This window comes from Salmo trutta, chromosome 28 (assembly GCF_901001165.1).
Source record: "Salmo trutta chromosome 28, fSalTru1.1, whole genome shotgun sequence".
In the NCBI taxonomy this organism is placed as follows: Eukaryota; Metazoa; Chordata; class Actinopteri; order Salmoniformes; family Salmonidae; genus Salmo; species Salmo trutta.
The window spans coordinates 29543146-29563313 of record NC_042984.1 but is presented as its reverse complement, the minus strand read 5'-3'; the positions used below and the strand labels follow the sequence as shown (position 1 = coordinate 29563313).

The 20168-nt window shown below is 40.6% G+C and overlaps 1 protein-coding gene across 3 annotated transcripts; it reads left to right on the top strand.

Moving 5' to 3' along the window:
* The first annotated feature begins 87 nt into the window (after positions 1 to 87).
* On the top strand, positions 88 to 18569 carry LOC115165964 (deoxyribonuclease gamma). Of its 3 annotated transcripts, none has more exons than XM_029719524.1 (9): positions 88 to 184; positions 1603 to 1763; positions 15923 to 16023; positions 16272 to 16361; positions 16670 to 16782; positions 16860 to 16972; positions 17121 to 17278; positions 17416 to 17512; positions 17686 to 18569. In XM_029719524.1, exons 2-9 carry the CDS (start codon positions 1617 to 1619, stop codon positions 17836 to 17838), a joined length of 972 nt encoding a protein of 323 aa, XP_029575384.1. In that variant the 5' UTR covers positions 88 to 184; positions 1603 to 1616; the 3' UTR covers positions 17839 to 18569. The 3 variants fall into 3 exon arrangements, with proteins under 3 accessions (XP_029575384.1, XP_029575382.1, XP_029575383.1); XM_029719522.1 differs by lacking the exon at positions 88 to 184 and adding an exon at positions 221 to 342; XM_029719523.1 differs by lacking the exon at positions 88 to 184 and adding an exon at positions 1211 to 1460.
* Positions 18570 to 20168: the final 1599 nt, after the last annotated feature.

The following is a 20168-nucleotide window of genomic DNA, read 5'->3' as shown; positions in this document are numbered from 1 at the left end:
GGTGGCCAAAAGGGTAAACGCATGGGCAGTGCCATTGAGGGCTTCCACCATTTCCAACTTCATTTACTGATCCCTCCTGGTGACCCTGTTGGAGTCATGTTTTGAAGAAGAAAATTGACTACTTCAAAATGGAGGTTGCTTCAATGGCACTGTCCATGTTGTCACAGACTCTATAATGGCACAGGTACAAAGATGAGTCCTCTATCTATCTCTGTGGGTGAAAAAGGATTACCCAATCTTCACCTAATGACAGCCATTGGGGAGTTTGGGTAAGGTGTGTAAAGATTAGCCTAATATAACACCTTGGTGTGCCTGGAATTTATCAAATTCTCATTAAAGAAGGTAGGCTAATGATTCTCTCTGTTTCTGTTAAAATATTTCATCTTCACCTTGCTCACCAGAAGCTTCTAAATGTATGTCTGATTTAATGCCTTTGTGTATTGTACAAACACTATCATGGAGACGATTGCTCTTTTTGAGTCTGCATTTGACTCTGTAGGCTTTTGAGTCTCAGCTGTGGTTAGTCCATTTTCATCTGGTGGGATTGTTTAAAGAAGCAATTCTTGAATTGCTGAGACTTATATCTACATTTAATCAGGGCCATATTGGGTGTGTTTGATTTGGTAAACACTTCTGTCTGGAATGTTTTCTAGAGGTTTCCCCTAACCTTGGAACACAAAGATCATAGTGGGACTCTAGTTTGTTGAATCCAAGCTTCTGTTTTCAACTTTAACAATGACTTCCCAAATGCAGAAACAGCCTGGAGTGGAATCCTACCACCAGTATACTGCGTCAGGGCTGGGCTAGGGCTTACTAAGGAAGCAGGACAGCTGGTTGGATTGGTGTGCTCCCTCTCCATTGTTCAACAGCACTGTCAAATGTGACTGAACATGCAAGGACACAGTTTCTCGATCCAACAGGTCAAATTCAAACTGATTGTATCACTATTATGCAATCATCGTCAATTGTGGAGCACAACAATGAACTGTTTGCTTCTCTAACAAAGACTAGTTAATACAGTGCTGGAGGCGTCACTACAGACCCTGGTTCGATTCCAGTCTGTATCCCAACCAGCCGTGATTGGGAGTCCCAAAGGGTGGTGCACAATTGACCCAGCATCGTTAGGGTTTGTCCGGGGTAGGCCGTCATTGTAAATAAGAATTTGTTCTTAACTGACTTGCCTATTTAAAATAATAAGTTGCTTGAGTGAAGCTTAATGTGAGGATTGTAAAAGATGGACCTTTTGAACAACTCATTCAGATTGACATTCACTCACTGCCCTGGAGTTGACAAGCACATTGATAATGCAGGACACAGCTCCAAATGACTAACCGACATTCAAGAAAAACTAGTTTAGGGTGTATATTGCAGAGCTGTTTACACACAACTGTGTCGCTTTGCTGAATGAAATCCTGGACTCATTAATCTCTTCACAGGGTGCCACAACTGTTACCTAGCAGGTATTACATTAGGAATCTGTTTTTTTTAACAGAAAAGTTGGTGATGAACCATGATCTGAGTGATTACCATTTTAATGACTCACAATGTATAGTAAAAAATGAATGTCGATGCCCAGTAATTTTCCGTCTTTTCTATTAACAGCAAGCAGCTCAGTCATGAGTTGCCCTTCTCCTCTCCTCCTCTCCCTCCTTCTCATTGGTATTTATGGACCATGTTCAGGCTTCAAGATATGTGCCTTCAACATCCAGAACTTCGATGCCACCAAATCAGCCAACTACAGAGTGATGCACACTCTAACCAAGGTGACTCTAGTTGTCTTTTCAGAATAATACAGGCTTACAAGAAGAGAACTGTTGCTTTTAGAGAAAAGTGGCTCAAAAGAGAAACTAAGATTTTGTATAATTTCAGCCAGTAGCTTTGAAAACTAGTGCTCACACGCCAAAACGGGTCCCCCCGGAAATGTTGCACAATTTAGTATGATCTGTTATGTACTGCAATTTTTTTGATTTGCAATTTGTATGATATGTTACAAATTCCAATTCATACAATATGTTACGAATTTGTAGCTAAGTGCTTAAGATCCTGGACAGCATCTTTAACTATGGTGTCATACTGTTGTGTAAATCAGTCTCAATCCACTTAAATGTAGGGTCTCCTAAATAGGGGACCTTCGTATTCAATGTCGTCTAAAATGAGAACGGTAGCCCCTATCCTGAAAGCTGGGGATCTTTGCTTTCCATCCGTACATACAATCTTTGGTGCGACTAGTATATGGGCATACGGCCATAATGGGTCAGGTCACACCCTATATATACACTTGAACAACCTTGATATGTGGTGAAAGCGAAGATTCCAAAGATGATACAAAACGGATGTTATTTGTCGGCCTGTGACCAACCGTTATCGAGTCAAGAAGTTCATTTTATACTTCGTTTTCACTAAACAACAAACATCTTACAAGGTAAGCTTCGATTTGGCCTGTGTTTGAGCTAGGTTCTTACGGAGAAAAGTAGCCCATTACCAATGTTCTCCGGTAATGTATGGTTGAATTAGAACGTCAACGTCCACCCAGTGACTACATCTTTGTGCACAAAGGGTGTGGTTAGACTGGGGTGCGGATAAAGTGAAATATGGACAGTCGTGTAGCCAATAAGGTAAGCTTTATAGCTATTTTGAGTAATGTGGCCCATTACTACCGGCATTTTGAAAGGACGCACTCCAGAGCACATCATAATGTTTTGAACGGATTTGGCATCGCTTTGGCATAAAAATGGCTTATCAGGAATGTAAAAAGAAAGCGAAAAACCAAGCAAACTGCCCAACAGGGGAGTAAAAAGATTACAAAAGCCAGGTATACCGTGAGAGGCTTTGGAGGAAATTCTTAGTGAGTCAAACACAGAGGCTGGGAGCGACCTTGACCAAGATGGCTCTGGCAGAGAAATATTTACTACAAGGATTGGATTCAGTTTTAGTTCTGTATGTAAATTATTTTGCATAGCTTTCTATATATAGTATGTATTTCAGTGGAGGCCGCTAAGGGGATAATGGCTCATAATAATGTCTGAAATGTAGCGAATGGAATGGCATCAAACACCTGGAAACCATGTATTTGATACCATTCCACTGTCTCTGCTCCAGTCATTACCTGTTCTCCCCAGTTAAGGTGCCACCAACCTCCTGTGATGTATTTAGTACTTTTATATAGTTGTGGTCTGCTTCTTTTTGTTTTATATTTACAGTATAGCGGTGTCATGTGTATCATTCCAAAGTAGTTACATGTTGTATTTATTTCACACTAGTTTACTGGTATACATTGAATATATTCTGTGTAACTTTGGAGAGGCCACCAAATTCTCACGGCCATTGTTTAAAAAAAAAAAAAAAAAAAATGTTTTATTGAATATTAAAACATATACAATGTACTTGCAGTGAAGCCGCTCAACATTTACATTACCTTAAGTCATTTAACAGACTCCCATCCAGAGCAACCCACAGAAGCAACCAGGGTCAAAGCCCTGCTCAAGGGCAAGTCGACAGATCTCCCACAAGGTCAACTGGCAGCTTCATTAAATAGTACCCGCAAAACACCAGTCTCAACGTCAAAAGTGAAGAAGCGACTCCGGGATGCTGGCCTTCTCGGCAGAGTTGCAAAGAAAAAGCCATATCTCAGACTGGCCAATAAAAAGAGAAGATTAAGATGGTCAAAAGAACACAGACACTGGACAGAGGAACTCTGCCTAGAAGGCCAGCATCCTGGAGGCTGGTGTTTGAGACTGGTGTTTTTGCGGGTACTATTTAATGAAGCTGCCAGTTGAGGACTTGTGAGGTGTCTGTTTCTCAAACTAGACACTAATGTACTTGTCCTCTTGCTCAGTTGTGCACCGGGGCCTCCCACTCCTCTTTCTATTCTGGTTAGAGACCGTTTGCACTGTTCTGTGAAGGGAGTAGTACACAGCGTTGTATGAGATCTTCAGTTTCTTGGCAATTTCTCGCATGGAATAGCCTTAATTTCTCAGAATAAGAATAGACTGAGTTTCAGAAGAAAGGCCTTTGTTTCTGGCCATTTTGAGCCTGTAATCGAACCCACAAATGCTGATGCTCCATATACTCAACTAGTCTAAAGAAGGCCAGTTTTATTGCTTCTTTCAATCAGAACAACAGTTTTCTGCTGTGCTAACACAATTGCAAAGGGTTTTCTAATGCTCAATTAGCCTTTTAAAATGATAAACTTGGATTAGCTGTTTCCAGCTACAATAGTAATTTGACATTAACAATGTCTACACTGAATTTCTGATCAATTTAATGTTATTTTAATGGACAGTCTGTTTTCTTTTTTTTTCTTTAAAAAACAAGTACATTTCTAAGTGACCCCAAACTTTTAAACGGTAGTGAATCTTTCAACTATGCTGTGATGTTTAACCTACAATTGGAATCTATTGAATAGAATCCACAGATTGTGAATTGAAGTTAAATACTTTTACTAAGAGTATAGAAATTGGCTGACCAGGTCTCTCCAGATCTCCCAACAATGCTATTTCTAGGGTCAATTTTAGATTAATGTTATGCTTCTTCAGCCATTCCTGAACCTGAGACCAGAAACAGGCTACCTGAGGGCAATACCAAAATAAATGGTCTATTGATTCTGTATCCTCACAACAAAATCTGCAGTGATTGTATACCCCAAATATTCAACATTTTGTTGGCAAGAATTCTGTGCAATCATTTTAGCTGAAAGGCATGAAGTCTTGAATCTTGCGTCGTTTTATATATCAACTCATACACCATGTACCATGGAATCGGTACATCAACTATTTTGCGATCTATATGGCACAGCTGTCAACCTCCTGGTCCTCAAATGAAATTGATATACTTTCCTATTTATGCTATTTTTATTCCTCTGCCAGTTTTGATTCTTTATATTGGGCAGACACCAGTTCCCTACCTCCTCCCGCTGCCACCTGTCTCCTCCATTTTTGGGGTAATTCTGTAATTAATTGGTTGTAATCTTGGATTGAGCATACCTTCCCATACAATTCTGATAACGCCATGAAATGAGACTCTACAATTTCATTTAAAAACCATACCCTTTTCAAACATTCAGCCATAATATTTATATTTTCAGGGGGATGAAATTGTAACCAGCTCTGCAATGCTTGTTTGAAAAAATAAATGCTTTGAAAAAGGTTTCATTTTCAATTAATCGAAAATGAGACATGGCAATCTGAACAGGCAAAAAGGACGTTTTTAAACAATGGATGAGCTTTTCTTAGTAATCTACATGTGATAAGATAATTATCTAATAAAGGTAAATGAATCAATAAACCATGATGAATTATTAGTCATACAGCATGGTTAGTAAATGAATCAATAAACCATGATGAATTATTAGTCATACAGCATGGTTAATGAATAATCAATGTAGTGATCGATTGGTCTGATTAGTTCCAGAAAGTCCAGGAACCACTGGAGAGGGAAAGAAATGTGTGTATGTAATTAGTGTAGAGAGCAGGGGACAGATGGTAAAGGGAGTAAAACTTCAAAGGGTTCCTAACCTTGAGGGAAAGGAACAGGCTGAGCTAGGTAGTGATAAACAGTGTGTGTGAAGTCAATGGGGGATGCAGGTCACCAACAGTTTGTGTGTAAATGCATGTGCGTAAGTAAGCAAGAACTATATAATGACTTTTGTTATCCTGACCTCAGAACGTTCTCTGAATAAAGCTACAGAAACCTTTTGCAGAAAGCTGAGTCCTTGCCTAATTATTTAACCCATTGTCTTACAAACCTTGGGCATTAGTCAAGGCGAATTGATTATTATCATCAAGATATCAAATTATTCTAACAACATGAGAACCATTTTAGGGTTGAAGTAAAACTTTTGTATAAGTGAAGCGTTTAGAGGTTTTATATTTTATAATCTCAACCCACCCAGTTCATATTCATTATAGATAAGATAAAGCGTGCCTGTCTGGTTTAGCATCCTAGATAAAGCTAAATATTTTTTGCTCATATGATTTGAAAAATGAATCATCAGGAGTAGGTATTGCCATAAGTGAGTAAACTGAGATGACTAAAGAGTTAATCAGTGTAAGTTTTCCATAAAATGGCAGGTTTTTACCTCTCCATGGTTGCAGGATCTTGTCTATTTTTACTAGTTTTCTATTGAAATTCATTGTGGAGAGGTCATTTATAGCTTTGGTGATATTAATACCAAGTATGTCTACTTCACCGTCAGCCCATTTTTATAGGTAAACTGCAGGGTAATATGAAAGTTTATATTTTTAAAGATCCAATATGTAATATTGTATACTTATCATAACTTTTCTGGACTAAAACCTATCTAGATCTTCAATGAGACATTGCAGGGATCTAGCTTTCAGACTCAATATAAAACTTGAGTCATCGGCATACAGTGAGGGGGGGAAAAAAGTATTGATCCCCTGCGGATTTTGTATGTTTGCCCACTGACAAAGAAATGATCAGTCTATAATTTTAATGGTAGGTTTATTTGAACAGTGAGAGACAGAATAACAAATAAATCCAGAAAAACACTGGGCCTGCAGTCTTGCGAGGGTTAACACGCAAGGGCGGGGGAGGGCCTTATATGCGTCACAGAAGTTAGAATAACAGTGGTCTAGGGTTTTGCCCGCCCTGGTAGCACAACCGATATGCTGATAGAATTTGGGGAACCTTGTTTTCAAATTAGCCTTGTTAAAATCCCCGGCTACAATAAATGCAGCCTCAGGAAATGTGGTTTCCAGTTTACATAGAGACCAATGAAGTTCTTTCAGGGCCGTCGATGTGTCTGCTTGGGGGGGATATACACGGCTGTGATTATAATCGAAAAGAATTCTCTTGGTACATAATGCGGTCGGCATTTGATAGTGAGGAATTCTAAGTCAGGTGAACAAAATGACTTGAGTTCCTGTATGTTGTTATGATCACACCACGTCTCGTTAATCATAAGGCATACACCCCCACCCTTCTTACCAGAGAGATGCTTGTTTCTGTCGGAGCGATGCGTGAAGAAACCAGGTGGCTGTACCGACTCAGATAGCGTGTCTCGAGTGAGCCATGTTTCCGTGAAACAAAGAACGTTACAGTCTCGGATGTCTCTCTGGAATGCTACCCTTGCTCGGATTTCATCTACCTTGTTGTCAAGAGACTGGACATTGGTGAGTAGTATGCTCGGGAGCGGTGCGCGATGTGCCCGTCTACGGAGCCTGACCAGAAGACCGCTCCGTCTGCCCCTTCTTCTGCGACGTCGTTGTTTTGGCTCGCCGGCTGGGATCCGATCCATTGTCCTGGGTGGTGGGCCAAACAGAGGATCCTCTTCGGGAAAGTTGTATTTCTGGTCGTAATGTTGGTGAGTTGACGTTGCTCTTATATCCAATAGTTCCTCTCGACTGTATGTAGTAAAACCTAAGATTACCTGTGGTAATGAACATCCACGACCCATTTTCAATGCCCTGGCTGAGGGAAGGAGGTTCTCACCCAAGATTTGACGGTACATGGCCCCGTCCATCGTCCCTTTGATGCGGTGAAGTTGTCCTCTCCCTTTAGCAGAAAAACACCCCCAAAGCATAATGTTTCCACCTCCATGTTTGACGGTGGGGATGGTGTTCTTGGGGTCATAGGCAGCATTCCTCCTCCTCCAAACATGGCAAGTTGAGTTGATGCCAAAGGGCTCCATTTTGGTCTCATCTGACCACAACACTTTCACCCAGTTGTCCTCTGAATCATTCAGATGTTCATTGGCAAACTTCAGACGGGCATGTACATGTGCTTTCTTGAGCAGGGGGACCTTGCGGGCGCTGCAGGATTTCAGTCCTTCATGGCGTCGTGTGTTACCAATTGTTTTCCTGGTGACTATGGTCCCAGCTGCCTTGAGATCATTGACAAGATCCTCCCGTGTAGTTCTGGGCTGATTCCTCACCATTCTCATGATCATTGCAACTCCACGAGGTGAGATCTTGCATGGAGCCCCAGGCAGAGGGAGATTGACAGTTATTTTGTGTTTCTTCCATTTGCGAATAATCGCACCAACTGTTGTCCCAAGCTGCTTGGTGATGGTCTTGTAGCCCATTCCAGCCTTGTGTAGACCTACACATCGTGTCCCTGACATCCTTGGAGAGCTCTTTGGTCTTGGAGAGTTTTGAATCTGATTGATTGCTTCTGTGGACAGGTGTCTTTTATACAGGTAACAAGCTGAGATTAGGAGCACTCCCTTTAAGAGTGTGCGCCTAATCTCAGCTCGTTACCTGTATAAAAGACACCTGGGAGCCAGAAATCTTTCTGATTGAGAGGGGGTCAAATACTTATTTCCCTCATTAAAATGCAAATCAATTTATAACATTTTTGACAGGCGTTTTTCTTGATTTTTTTGGTTGTTATTCTGTCTCTTACTGTTCAAATAAACCTACCATTAAAATTATAGACTGATCATTTCTTTGTCAGTGGGCAAACGTACAAAATCAGCAGGGGATCAAATACTTTTTTCTATTTACTATTTTACACCTCGAGTTGCTATACATTACTTTTACGCATTTTACAAGAGACTCCACGCATTTATAAATAAAATCCAGTCTTTATCAAAGGCCTTTTCAATATGTCCCGCTGGTGGGACATCGATCCCATAGCCTTAAAACCTCTATCAGACTGTTATATAGCCATCACTAGCCAGTACCCTGCCCTGAACTTAGTCACTGTCACTAGCCGGTTACTCAACCCTGCACCTTAGATGCTGCTGCCCTAAGTACATAGACATGGAATCACTGATCACTTTAATAATGTTTACATATTGTTTTACTAATTTCGTGTGTGAGAGAGCTTACGATTACAGAGTTACAGTTCATATAAGGAAATCAGTAATTTGAAATGAATTAATTGGGTCCTTATCTATGGATTTCACTTGACTGGGCAGGGGCGCAGCCAGTTGGGAGTCAGGCCCAGCCAATCAGAATGAGTTTTTCCCCACAAAAGGGCATTATTACAGACATAAATACTCTTCAGTTTCATCAGCTGTCCAGGTGGGTGGTCTCTGACGATCCCGCAGGTGAAGAAGCCGGATGTGGAGTTCCTGGGCTGGTGTGATTAGACGTGGTCTGCAGTTGTGTGGCTGGTTGGGCGTACTGCCAAATTCTCTGAAACGACATAGGAGGGCAGCTTATGGTAGAGAAATTAACATTAAATTCTCTGGAAACAGATCTGATGGACATTCTTGCTGTCAGCATACCAATTGTACACTCCCTCAACTTGAGACATCTGTGGCATTGTGTTGTGACAAAAATGTACATTATAGAGTGGCCTTTTATTGTCCCCAGCACAAAGTGCACCTGTGTAATGATCATGCTATTTAGCTCACATTATTGTGAATTGTTAGATGTAACTGCACTTTTGGAGCTAGGAACACAAGCATTTCGCTACACCTGTAATAACATCTGCTAAATATGTGTATGCGACCAAGAAAATGTGATTTGAGGAGTGGAATTACCCCATTCGGACACTTTGGAGAGGTTGAAAGATTGTCCCCTGACACCTCCACACTGTTTGAAAGAGGTTGGTATTGTGGAAATTGTGTTTTTATAGCGACTAATAACTTTTAGGCTTATTCAATGTGTAATAGCAGTGGAATTACCTTATTTACATACTTTGGAGAGGTTGAGGGAACACTTGGCGATGTCCCTTGACCACACCTGACACCTCTTACTAAAAAATCTGAAGTTCTAGCTGTTGTCTTAATCTTGGGGGGTTTTTCAGAAGTTTTTTTACTTGTTGTGGAAGGCATCTGTTTCCAGCACTATTCATCAATAATTGACTTATAGCTTGTCCATTTAAAGTTGACAAAAAAAAGAACATAGTTGGTTTGTGTGCTTGATTCTATGTGAGCTGAACTGTGCCATTCCTATCTATGGTCTGACCATTTCCTTATCTCCCAGGTGTTTTCTTTCCAATGATGCCAAGTTGATGCATGTCCTTATCATATAACTGCTCATTAAAAGCGGTTACTTTTGGGTATTTTTATATAGGCGGAAATCTACATTTTTGCCATTACATTTTTTTAACTTACTGCAAGCTCTTTGCAGACGCAAGATTCGGTGTGTTGCAATGCCGTTTTTTGTCACAAAGGGGGGGGGGCTCCTTGGAATACGCTTAGACATACTTTTTTACTGCCTGAAAATGTTGACATGTTGCATAATTTCTTCTGCAGCCATGGGGTCAGTGTTGTCGCTTGGTTCCTTGATCTGATCTATAGGCTATTCATCAAATTAGCCTATTTTGCATTGATAACCAAATATAATTTCAGCAACTGTTCAAACAGTAAACCAAACCACAAGAATCCGCCCAGAAATGTATTTTGTTTCGAAGTAATAACTAGTGATTTACAGGCTATTGTGAAATGGTATAATTAAGTGATAATGTCAGAGTAGCCGGTGTCTTGGAGGATATATTGGCACGGTTCGTCTTGGGCCGGCAAACCGTGCCAATATATCCTCCAAGCACTGGCTTCGAGGGCATTAACACTTTTATACAACGGGTTACCAACATATTCAAATAATGATGTACATATGTTCATGAATATAAGTATAAATAAATTCATCAAAATATTTCAACTTTCCACAAGATAGTCCTGACACATCTGGTTGTTGGTTCTATCGGTTCGGTTGCCAGAGAAGCGACAGTCGTTCAGTCTTTTTGTTCTGTATCTATGGGCGCGACCCAGTCAGTCGTTCTAAATGTTCTGTTGCCATACAGGCTGGCAACTTTTTTTTATCCCTTAGTCACATCAAACAGTGAAGCCAAAATAACAACAAAGTAGTTATTTGTTTAAGCTGTTTTCTAGTGACATTTATTTGGATACATCTATAACAATGAACTAATGAGGTGTGATTTCACCTGGCATAGAACATGTGCTCTGTCTGAAGGAAACTGTTGTTCAGGAGCTAGCCAACAACACAGCTAACACGGAAGCTGGAAAGACTGCAAACTAGCTGCACTTCGTTTCGTTTACCTGTTTTCTATTGATATTTATTTGTATATGTTTGCAAATGTATTACAACAACAACAACAAAACTATCACATTTACATAAGTATTCAGACCCTTTACTCACTACTTTTGTTGAAGAACCTTTGGCTGCGATTACAGCCTCGAGTCTTCTTGGGTATGACCCTACAAGCTAGGCACACCTGTATTTGGGGAGTTTCTCCCATTCTTCTCTGTAGATCCCCTCAAGCACGGTCAGGTTGGATGGGGAGCATCGCTGCACAGCTATTTTCAGGTCTCTCCAAAGATGTTCAAGTCCGGGATCTGGCTTGGGCCACTCAAGGACATTCAGAGACTTGTCCCAAAGCTACTCCTGTGTTGTCTTGGCTGTGTGCTTAGGGTCATTGTCCTGTTGGAAGGTGAACCTCCGCCCCAGTCTGAGATCCTGAGAGCTCTGAAGCAGGTTTTCATCAAGGATCTCTCTGTACTTTGCTCCGTTCATCTTTGCCTCAATCCTGAATAGTCTCTCAGTCCCTGTTGCTGAAAAACATCCCCACAGCATGATGCTGCCACCACCATGCTTCACCGTAGGGATGGTGCCAGGGCCCTCATTTATCAATGTTACGTAGAAAAGCTTCTAAATTAACTCGTAAGAAGAAAATGTAAAATGTTCAAGTACAAAGTTAGTATTTATAAATTGCTCGTGCGCTTGATTTACACACACCTGGAAGTATTTTGCCTTGATAAATCAGACACGTTCTAAAACACTGTGCTAGTGCACTTGAAGTCTCATTTACATAAAGAACTGCCCTAAATGACCATTTATGGTCACAAACCTTCCCTTTAAAGCTGCAAGAAATGTCACTAATTTCTGTCCGCCAACATGGAGAAATCATAATTGGACGCAGAAACTTTTTGATCACTGAAGTGGAAGCCAAACAAGCCATAGTTTTGGAGCCCTCAGCAATGGCTTGTCAAATAAGATTCAAAAAAATATTGCTTGGGAGCAGGTTAGAGCTGTGGTAAATTCTGCCTCATCTGAGTGCAGAACAGTTAATGAAATAAAAAATAAATGGTTTGATTTGAAAACATGCAACAACAATAAAAATAATGATCCACAAAAGAATACCAGATACACCAACTGATGGTAAGTCAAGATTTATATTCGCAACCATATTCAGACATGGACCACATCTAAATATTTTTTTCTTGACAATAAATGTAACAAAATTAATATAACAAAAATGAAATCTTCACAGATGTGGGTGATTTGTCTGACACCTCAGCCATCCCCAGGCCTACCAGAAGGGTGTTCTCTTTGGTGAGCACTTCAGCTGCGCCGCATGTTTTGACTGACGCAGTCCTGAAACAACAAGAAGAGATCAACACATCAAACAGACTCAAACAGCAGCTGGAGGATGTATGCAACAGCCTGAAAGAGAGAGCCAAATCAATCATTGAAAGAACTTGTTGATTGTGTCAAACATGTGAGACAAATTCTGGTGCAATGTAAATGTGTTTTCCTTGTCGATTTGATTACAATATTTGGAAGAACAGATACCTAAAACCATTGTATGATATTGACTCTTGTCCTCAGTGCCAGGGCTATGGATGGTGGGAAACACTGTCAGGCATGGGCTAATCGGGTCATTCAGTGGAATGCCATTGTTTTTATTGCAATGTTGTGGAGCACACTGCAAGCCTTGACAATGTAGCAAACCTAAAAAGGAATTTGGACGTTGTATTACATTCATGTAATGGCATTTGAAGCAATGTCATTTCAGAGGCAAACCTTGCTAGGCTGGTATTGCAGTGTGCCTCCTGTCCCAGACAAGCACAGCCAGCACCCTTTCAGCAGGCCTATGGTGCGCTCCACTGTTCTTGTGCATGCGTGGGCTTGGTTGTAACTTGCCTCTTGTTGGTTTGTGAGGGGAGTCATCAGCCATGCTTTTAATGGGTAGCCCCAGTCTCCTGCAGTTATGAACACAACATGCAGATATTGTTTCCCAGTAGAGGTCCAACATGGCAAATAAAACCTTGCAAGTAAAACATAAATCACTTACCAATAAGCCATCCATCCTCAACAGCTCCTTCCTGGAGGTTAAGGCTGACTGAACTGTTCTGCACAATGAATGAATCATGTGTCCCATCTGGCCATTTGGCCACTACATTCAACAAAGCCAAATGTGAATCACCGATGACCTGCCCATTGACAGAATGGGAACCTTTTCTGTTGACGAAGTTGAATTCGTTCAATGATGGTGCTTTTATTGCGATGTGGGTGCAGTCAATTACTCCAATGACATTGAGAAATCCAGCTAGGGTATGGAAATCCCTTTTCACTCTGGCCTGTTGCACAGCAGTGTTCGTAAACTGTATGTATTGTGGGGTCAATTAAATAATGCCATGAAGGACTGCAGGCAATATTCATCTCAGTGTTGGTTGTGTAATGCCAGACCGATCCGCAATCTCCCATTGGAATGTTCCTTTGGCCAAAAATCCCAGGGTGGAGAGGACTTGGGGATGCACTGGGATGCAATTGGTGCATTTCGTCTCCCTTTCTAATACTGGAGAGAGTTGGTTGCAGAGATACAATAAAATATGCCTCGGAAAACAAAATCTACTAATAAGCCAAGCGTCGCCCTCAGAAAACCAATCTGCAAGCTCATTGAAAACACGCTCCCTGCGTAATGCAGCTTGTGCCAGATCCTCCAGCAACGCAAGATTTGCCATTTTGGACAAGTCACAACGCCTCAGTGTTGCCCTTTTTTTATATTATTTAACTGGTTAAACTAAATTGCCTCCAACCTTACATTCCACTCTCTTTCTAATTGACTTTATTAAATGGTTTCATGTTTATGAATTCGATAGCACCCTGAGAACTATTAGTAGCTTAAGTGTCTATAAAATAAATACACGAATAAACTATTAATGTATTCATCTTTTCTTCATAGTTTCTGATTTGGTCCAGTATGTCAATCCTTTCTCCATTTGGTGGATGGTATTTCATTAGCAGTTTGACTTTTCTACCACAAGGTGCTGTGGGTACGCACGGTCAGAGGTGTGCTTAAATTTACACACATTCTCAAGTATAAGTACAAATTGATAAATCCCACACTTTGCTTAAATGATCACATGCATGGTTTACGAACATTTATGTTCGTACGCAACATTGATAAATGAGGGCTCAGGTTTCCTCCAGATGTGAAGCGAGGCATTCAGGCCAAAGAGTTCAATCTTGGTTTCATCAGACCAGAGAATCTTGTTTCTCATGGTCTGATAGTCCTTAAGGTGCCTTTTGGCAAACTCCAAGCGGGCTGTCGTGCATTTTTACTGAGGAGTGGCTTCCGTCTGGCCACTCTCTACCATAAAGGCCTGATTTGGTGGAGTGCTGCAGAAATGGTGGTTCTTCCATCTCCACAGAGGAACTCTGGAGCTCTGCCAGAGTGACCATTGGGTTCTTGGTCACCTCCCTGACCAAGGCCCATCTCCCCTGATTGCGCAGTTTGGCTGGGCGGCCAGCTCTAGGAAGAGTCTTGGTGGTTCCAAATTTCTTCCATTTAAGAATGATGGAGGCCACTGTGTTCTTGGGGACCTTCAATGCTGCAGAATTTTTTTATTTTTTTGTACCCTTCCCCAGATCTGTGCCTTCACACAATCCTGTCTCGGAGCTCTATGGACAATTCCTTCCACCTCATGGCTTGGTTTTTGCTCTGACATACACTGTCAACTGTGGGCCCTTACATAGACAGGTGTGTGCCTTTCCAAATCATGTCCAATCAATTGAATTTACCACAGGTGGACTCCAATCAAGTTGTAGAAACATCTCAAGGATGATCAATGGAAACAGGATGCACCTGACCTCAATTTCGAGTCATAGCAAAGGGTCTGAATACTTAAGGTATTTCAGTTTTTTTTAAATTTTAAATACATTGGCAAACATTTCTAAACCTGTTTTCGCTTTGTCATTATGGGGTATTGTGTGTAGATTGAGGGGAAACAATTAATGTAATCCATTTTAGAAAATGGTGTAACAAAATGTGGAAAAAGTCAAGGGGTCTGAATATTTTCCGAATGCACTGTATACCCATAAAAAGTATGCTGATTCATGATTTCGACTGGCTGAGGTAACCTGCCTGTCGGTCTCATCCTTCTGACTCGTCCATTACTATGCAACAGCTAGATCGAATTTGAATATTGAAACAATGTTGCAAATGTCGGAGAGACAGACAATTATTATTGTTTTAAAGATAATGTCTAAATGCTTTTTATAGTGGAGATCTAGTTCATAAATTGCATGGCTAGGTTGATGAGACCGTGGATTGTGCAGTCCGGTGGAACAGAATAAACAGGCATTTTAACGACATGGCTTTAGCGGGTGATAACTTGTGGAATAGATACCGGTTGGAATGCGGTTTTAACCAATCAGCATTCAGGATTTGACCCACCGGTTGTATTACGTGCTGTAGACAACTAACTAGCCGTGTGCTTTATTTTTCTCATGACCAAAACATGTCATTTACATTTTTATCTGATATGGGAATGAATATACCAGCAGCAGGTCACTCGGATAGTGTTTTAGGTTACACCGGCAATTATAGAAATATTTACCACGGCATATTTTTTATTTTATAAATATGATTATTTCACATGATAATGTGAAGCTAAAAAGGCTACTGTAGCTAGCTTGCTATGTTTTTAGCCAGGCTAAAGATAGCTGCTACTACTAGCAAGGGAAGGCGACTCTTCCTTGCTTTCACAAAATGAGAATACAAAAATAACAAACATGTGAATGGGACCGGCGAGGATATCATGTTACCAAAAAGGTGTCTGCTACTCAAAATCCCACTTCACCTGCATGCATGTAGATCAACAGAGTGAAGCTTGTAGTAACCTTTTAGTCCACAGCTATATAATCTAGGTATTTTTCAGTGATTGTTAGACATTCATGTTCTGACCATGTTGGTTGGTTGCCCACAGGTTGTGTCTCGCTGTGACATCTGTCTCCTTCAGGAGGTAAAAGACCTACAGGGCAAAGCCACCAGAGCTCTGTTGGGGAGACTCAACAGATACAGTACTAGGTACAGTAGAATCTATATACTGTAACAAGTATCTAATGCAGATACCAGATGCACTGTTCAATCATTCACGCTAAATTGTTTTATTTGTTTTATTCCTCTTTGTTTTTGCTCCCTGTAAAGTGTATTGAGGCTTTTGTTAAAAGTACTTGAAATAAATTGATTTGAGTTATAAAGAAAATCATTATTTATGCTAGACTTTTTGTTCACTCAATTTATGGACTCAGACCCCTTTGTTCATTCTGTCTTAGATATGATGACCACTATCACTATAAATATGTTGCCAGTGGAGGTCTGGGGCGGACACCTGAAGACCAGGAGCAGTATGTCTATCTGTACCGGTAAGGGACACCATTATTTTTACATGATATATTTGAATCCCGAGCTGACTGTTGATGGGCCCTTGAGCAAGGGACATATCCAGATCGACTTACAGGAGCAATTAGTGTTGTCTGCTAAATGACTAAAATCTGTATCTATTTCAGAGCTCTTACATCATTCATTTATAAATGCTATTCTCATGACGTAAACTTGCAGTCATTTAAAACCTCCTAAATATGCTGCCTCCCCTGTCCTACTCTTTAACTCTGTCACCCTGCTTAACTTTAAGCCCAAGTGAGTGATGCTATAACTAAACGCCTCTCCACAGGAATGAGACTGTAGAGTTGACAGATCGGTACCAGTACACTGACAAAAAGCAGGGGGGTGTGGATGCTTTCTCCAGAGACCCCTTTGTTGTTAGATTCCAAGCCAAGGAAACAGGTTGGTTCTTTTTAAGTTCATGAGAATTGAAATTCAATGTGTACTGTTTTGATAACTAATGATCTTCCTCTGAACAGTGATAGGAGACTTTGCTCTGATCCCACTGCACACTACGGCCTCTGATGCAATCAAGGAGATTGACAAGCTCTATGATGTCTTTGAGGAAATAAAAATAAAGTGGAATACTGAGGTGAGACATGACAAGACTGGGAGAACAATTTCAACTACCTGTTTTTGTTTGGTTATAGTAAGATGAATTCAATTACTGTTTTATCTGTCGTGCTATATTAGCCACATACCTAACTTACACCAATGTAATGCAACTCTGTGTCCCATAGAAAGTGATGTTCCTTGGAGCCTTCAATGCTGGTTGTGGGCACATAACAAGGCAGGACAAGGCAAACATCAGACTGTTCTCAAACCCTGGATTCTTCTGGTTGATCGGGGACAAGGTGGACACCACTGTAGGAGACCTCACCAGCTGTGCCTATGACCGGTGGGTGGAAATTAGAAAATGAGCTACACTGAAATTATACATTCTTTGAATAAGGGATTTTTTTTATTATAGACATTGATGGATACAATAACATATTACTATTCAGCTCTATTGACTTGACACTTAGTTTTTCTTAGGATTGTGGTACACGGACAGCCCTTCCTAAAGGCCATCAAACCTTATTCAGCTCGGGTCTTCAACATCGCCAAGGAGTATAAACTCTCAAAGGAAATGGTAATGCTCTTTTCAAACAATATTTTATCATATTTTTTAGCGTTTCAAACCCTTTTCCATCTCAAAAAGCCCCCAGGAAAAGCTGCACCATGCCAGAAAAGCCAAAATTGTCTATGTATTTTTCTTCTGTCATAAATATCATGTCACAGAATAAACTCAGTTCGTTATTTCAGGCACTAGAAGTGAGTGACCACTTCCCTGTGGAAGTGGAGCTGAAGACTAAATCGTCGGGGCAGCTTCAAGCTCAGGTTCAGCCTCTCCTCCTAATCGCTGTCTCTGTCATCACCTACGTCCTGCACATCTTACCTTCGACCACTGTGGTGTGAGGAGGACTGAGGGCCTTCTCTGGAGTATGAACCATAGCAATATAATTCATTCTATGGTATTTACATCTAAAACTTCCACGAGCAGCTGGTCCTCTCATGCAGGGGTTCACAAACCTCTCTTTGGGGACACCTAGACGCTTCAGAATTTTGTTGTAGCCCTGAACTAGCTAACCTGATTAATCTAATCAAGGTCTTGATTAGTTGACAAGTTTAATCAGGTGTGCTAGCTCTGGAATAGATCTAATATAGGGAACTGCTGGGGGTCCCTGAGAAGAGGTTTGAGAACCACTGCTCTAATGCACAGTGATGATTACATCTTTGGCTGGTCCCCTTGAGATTGCATGAAGATTTAAGACATTAAGAGGCAGCAACATTATCACTACATGAGTTAGTTGATGGCAAAATGTCCCTCATCTCCTTTTTCCCAACATATCTATGAATTTGCTCTGGTGTTGGGTTACTGATCCCCATTTGCTCTGACATCCCGTTTCAGGTATTTGAATGGAAGGCTACAGCTTTCTGAAGCCCCCACTTCTGTCAATAATCTTTGCTTTTTAATAACAGAGAAATAAATATACTTTGTAAATGAATAGTTGTAAATATTTCAAGTTACATTTTATAGGTTAAGACAATCTATGATAATGTGGTTTCAACATTGTCACTAAATGTTTTTAAAATGTTCCATGCCTGTACTGTACCTATTATTTGAATAAAACATGTATTGAAAACTATGTAGACTATAATTTACCTAGCTAGGACACTTTTTGAAATAGGATTAGGATGCTTCTGAATTGATTTCTATCATTGAAATAAAAAAATGTATCAGCAAGTTAAAAAGATCTCCAGAGAATGATGGCCTTAATGTACATATTTTCAGGAGGATATTGTTGAATTTATATTCAATGTCTTTAAGGAAGCAATTGATTTAGGGGTCCTGCCTGTTTCTGACACAAGGCCTTTTTCTGTAATCCCCAAACTAAACAAGGATCCTATAATGTTAGAAAATTGGCGATAAATCACATGAATGAACAATGATGGAAATCTACTTGCATCCATCTTTGCAGAAAGACTTAAAGGTCTTGACCAAATCATTGCTGATACCAAGTTTGTATATTTCTGTTTTGTACTTGTTTTATTGTTCATAAAAAAATATATATACAGTTGAAGTCAGAAGTTCACATACGCCTTAGCCAAATACATTTAATCCTAGTAAAAATTCCCTGTGTTAGGTCAGTTAGGATCACCACTTTATTTTAAGGGAAATGTCAAAATAATAGAGTGATTTATTTCAGCTTTTATTTCATCACATTCCCAGTGGGTCAGAAGTTTACATATTCAATTAGTATTTGGTAGCATTTCCTTTCAATCGTTTAACTTGGGTTAAACATTTCAGGTAGCCTTCCACAAGCTTCCCACAAAAAGTTGGGTGAATTTTGGCCCATTCCTCCTGAAAGAGCTGGTGTAACTGAGTCAGGTTTGCTCACACACACTTTTTCAGTTCTGCCCACAAACTTTCTATAGGATTGAGGTCAGGGCCTTGTGATGGCCACTCCAATACCTTGACTTTGTTGTCCTTAAGCCATTTTGACAACTTTGGAAGTATGATTGGGGTCATTATCCATTTGGAAGACCCATTTGCAACCAAGCTTTAACTTCCTGACTGATGTCTAGAGATGTTGCTTCAATATATCCAAATCATTTTCCTCCCTCATGATGCCATCTATTTTGTGAAGTGCACCAGTCCCTCCTGCAGCAAAGTACCCCCACAACATGATGCTGCCCCCCTCGTGCTTCACGGTTGGGATGGTGTTCTTCAGCTTGCAAGCATCCCCCTTTTTCCTCCAAACATAACGATGGTCATTATGGCCAAACAGTTCTATTTTTGTTTCATCAGACCAGAGGACATTTCTCCAAAAAGTATGATCTTTGTCCCCATGTGCAGTTGCAAACCGTAGTCTGGCTTTTTTATGGCAGTTTTGGAGCAGTGGCTTCTTCCTTGCTGAGCGGCCTTTCAGGTTATGTAGATATAGGACTCGTTTTACTGTGGATATAGATACTTTTGTACCTGTTTCCTCCAACATCTTCACAAGGTCTTTTGCTGTTGTTCTGGGATTTATTTGCACTTTTCGCACCAAAGTACGTTCATCTCTAGGAGACAGAATGCATCTCCTTCCTGAGCGGTATGACGGCTGCGTGGTCCCATGGTGTTTATACTTGCGTACTATTGTTTGTACAGATGAACGTGGTACCTTCAGGCGTTTGGAAATTGCTCCCAAGGATGAACCAGACTTGTGGAGGTCTGATTTCTTTAGATTTTCCCATGATGTCAA

Coding starts and splice junctions, on each gene's coding strand:
- LOC115165964 (XM_029719524.1), top strand. CDS start 1,617: ATGAGTTGCCCTTCTCCTCTCCTCCTCTCCCTCCTTCTCATTGGTATT. Junction 16,783..16,859: donor ATTCCAAGCCAAGGAAACAG/GTTGGTTCTTTT, acceptor TCCTCTGAACAG/TGATAGGAGACTTTGCTCTG. Junction 16,973..17,120: donor AAATAAAGTGGAATACTGAG/GTGAGACATGAC, acceptor TGTGTCCCATAG/AAAGTGATGTTCCTTGGAGC.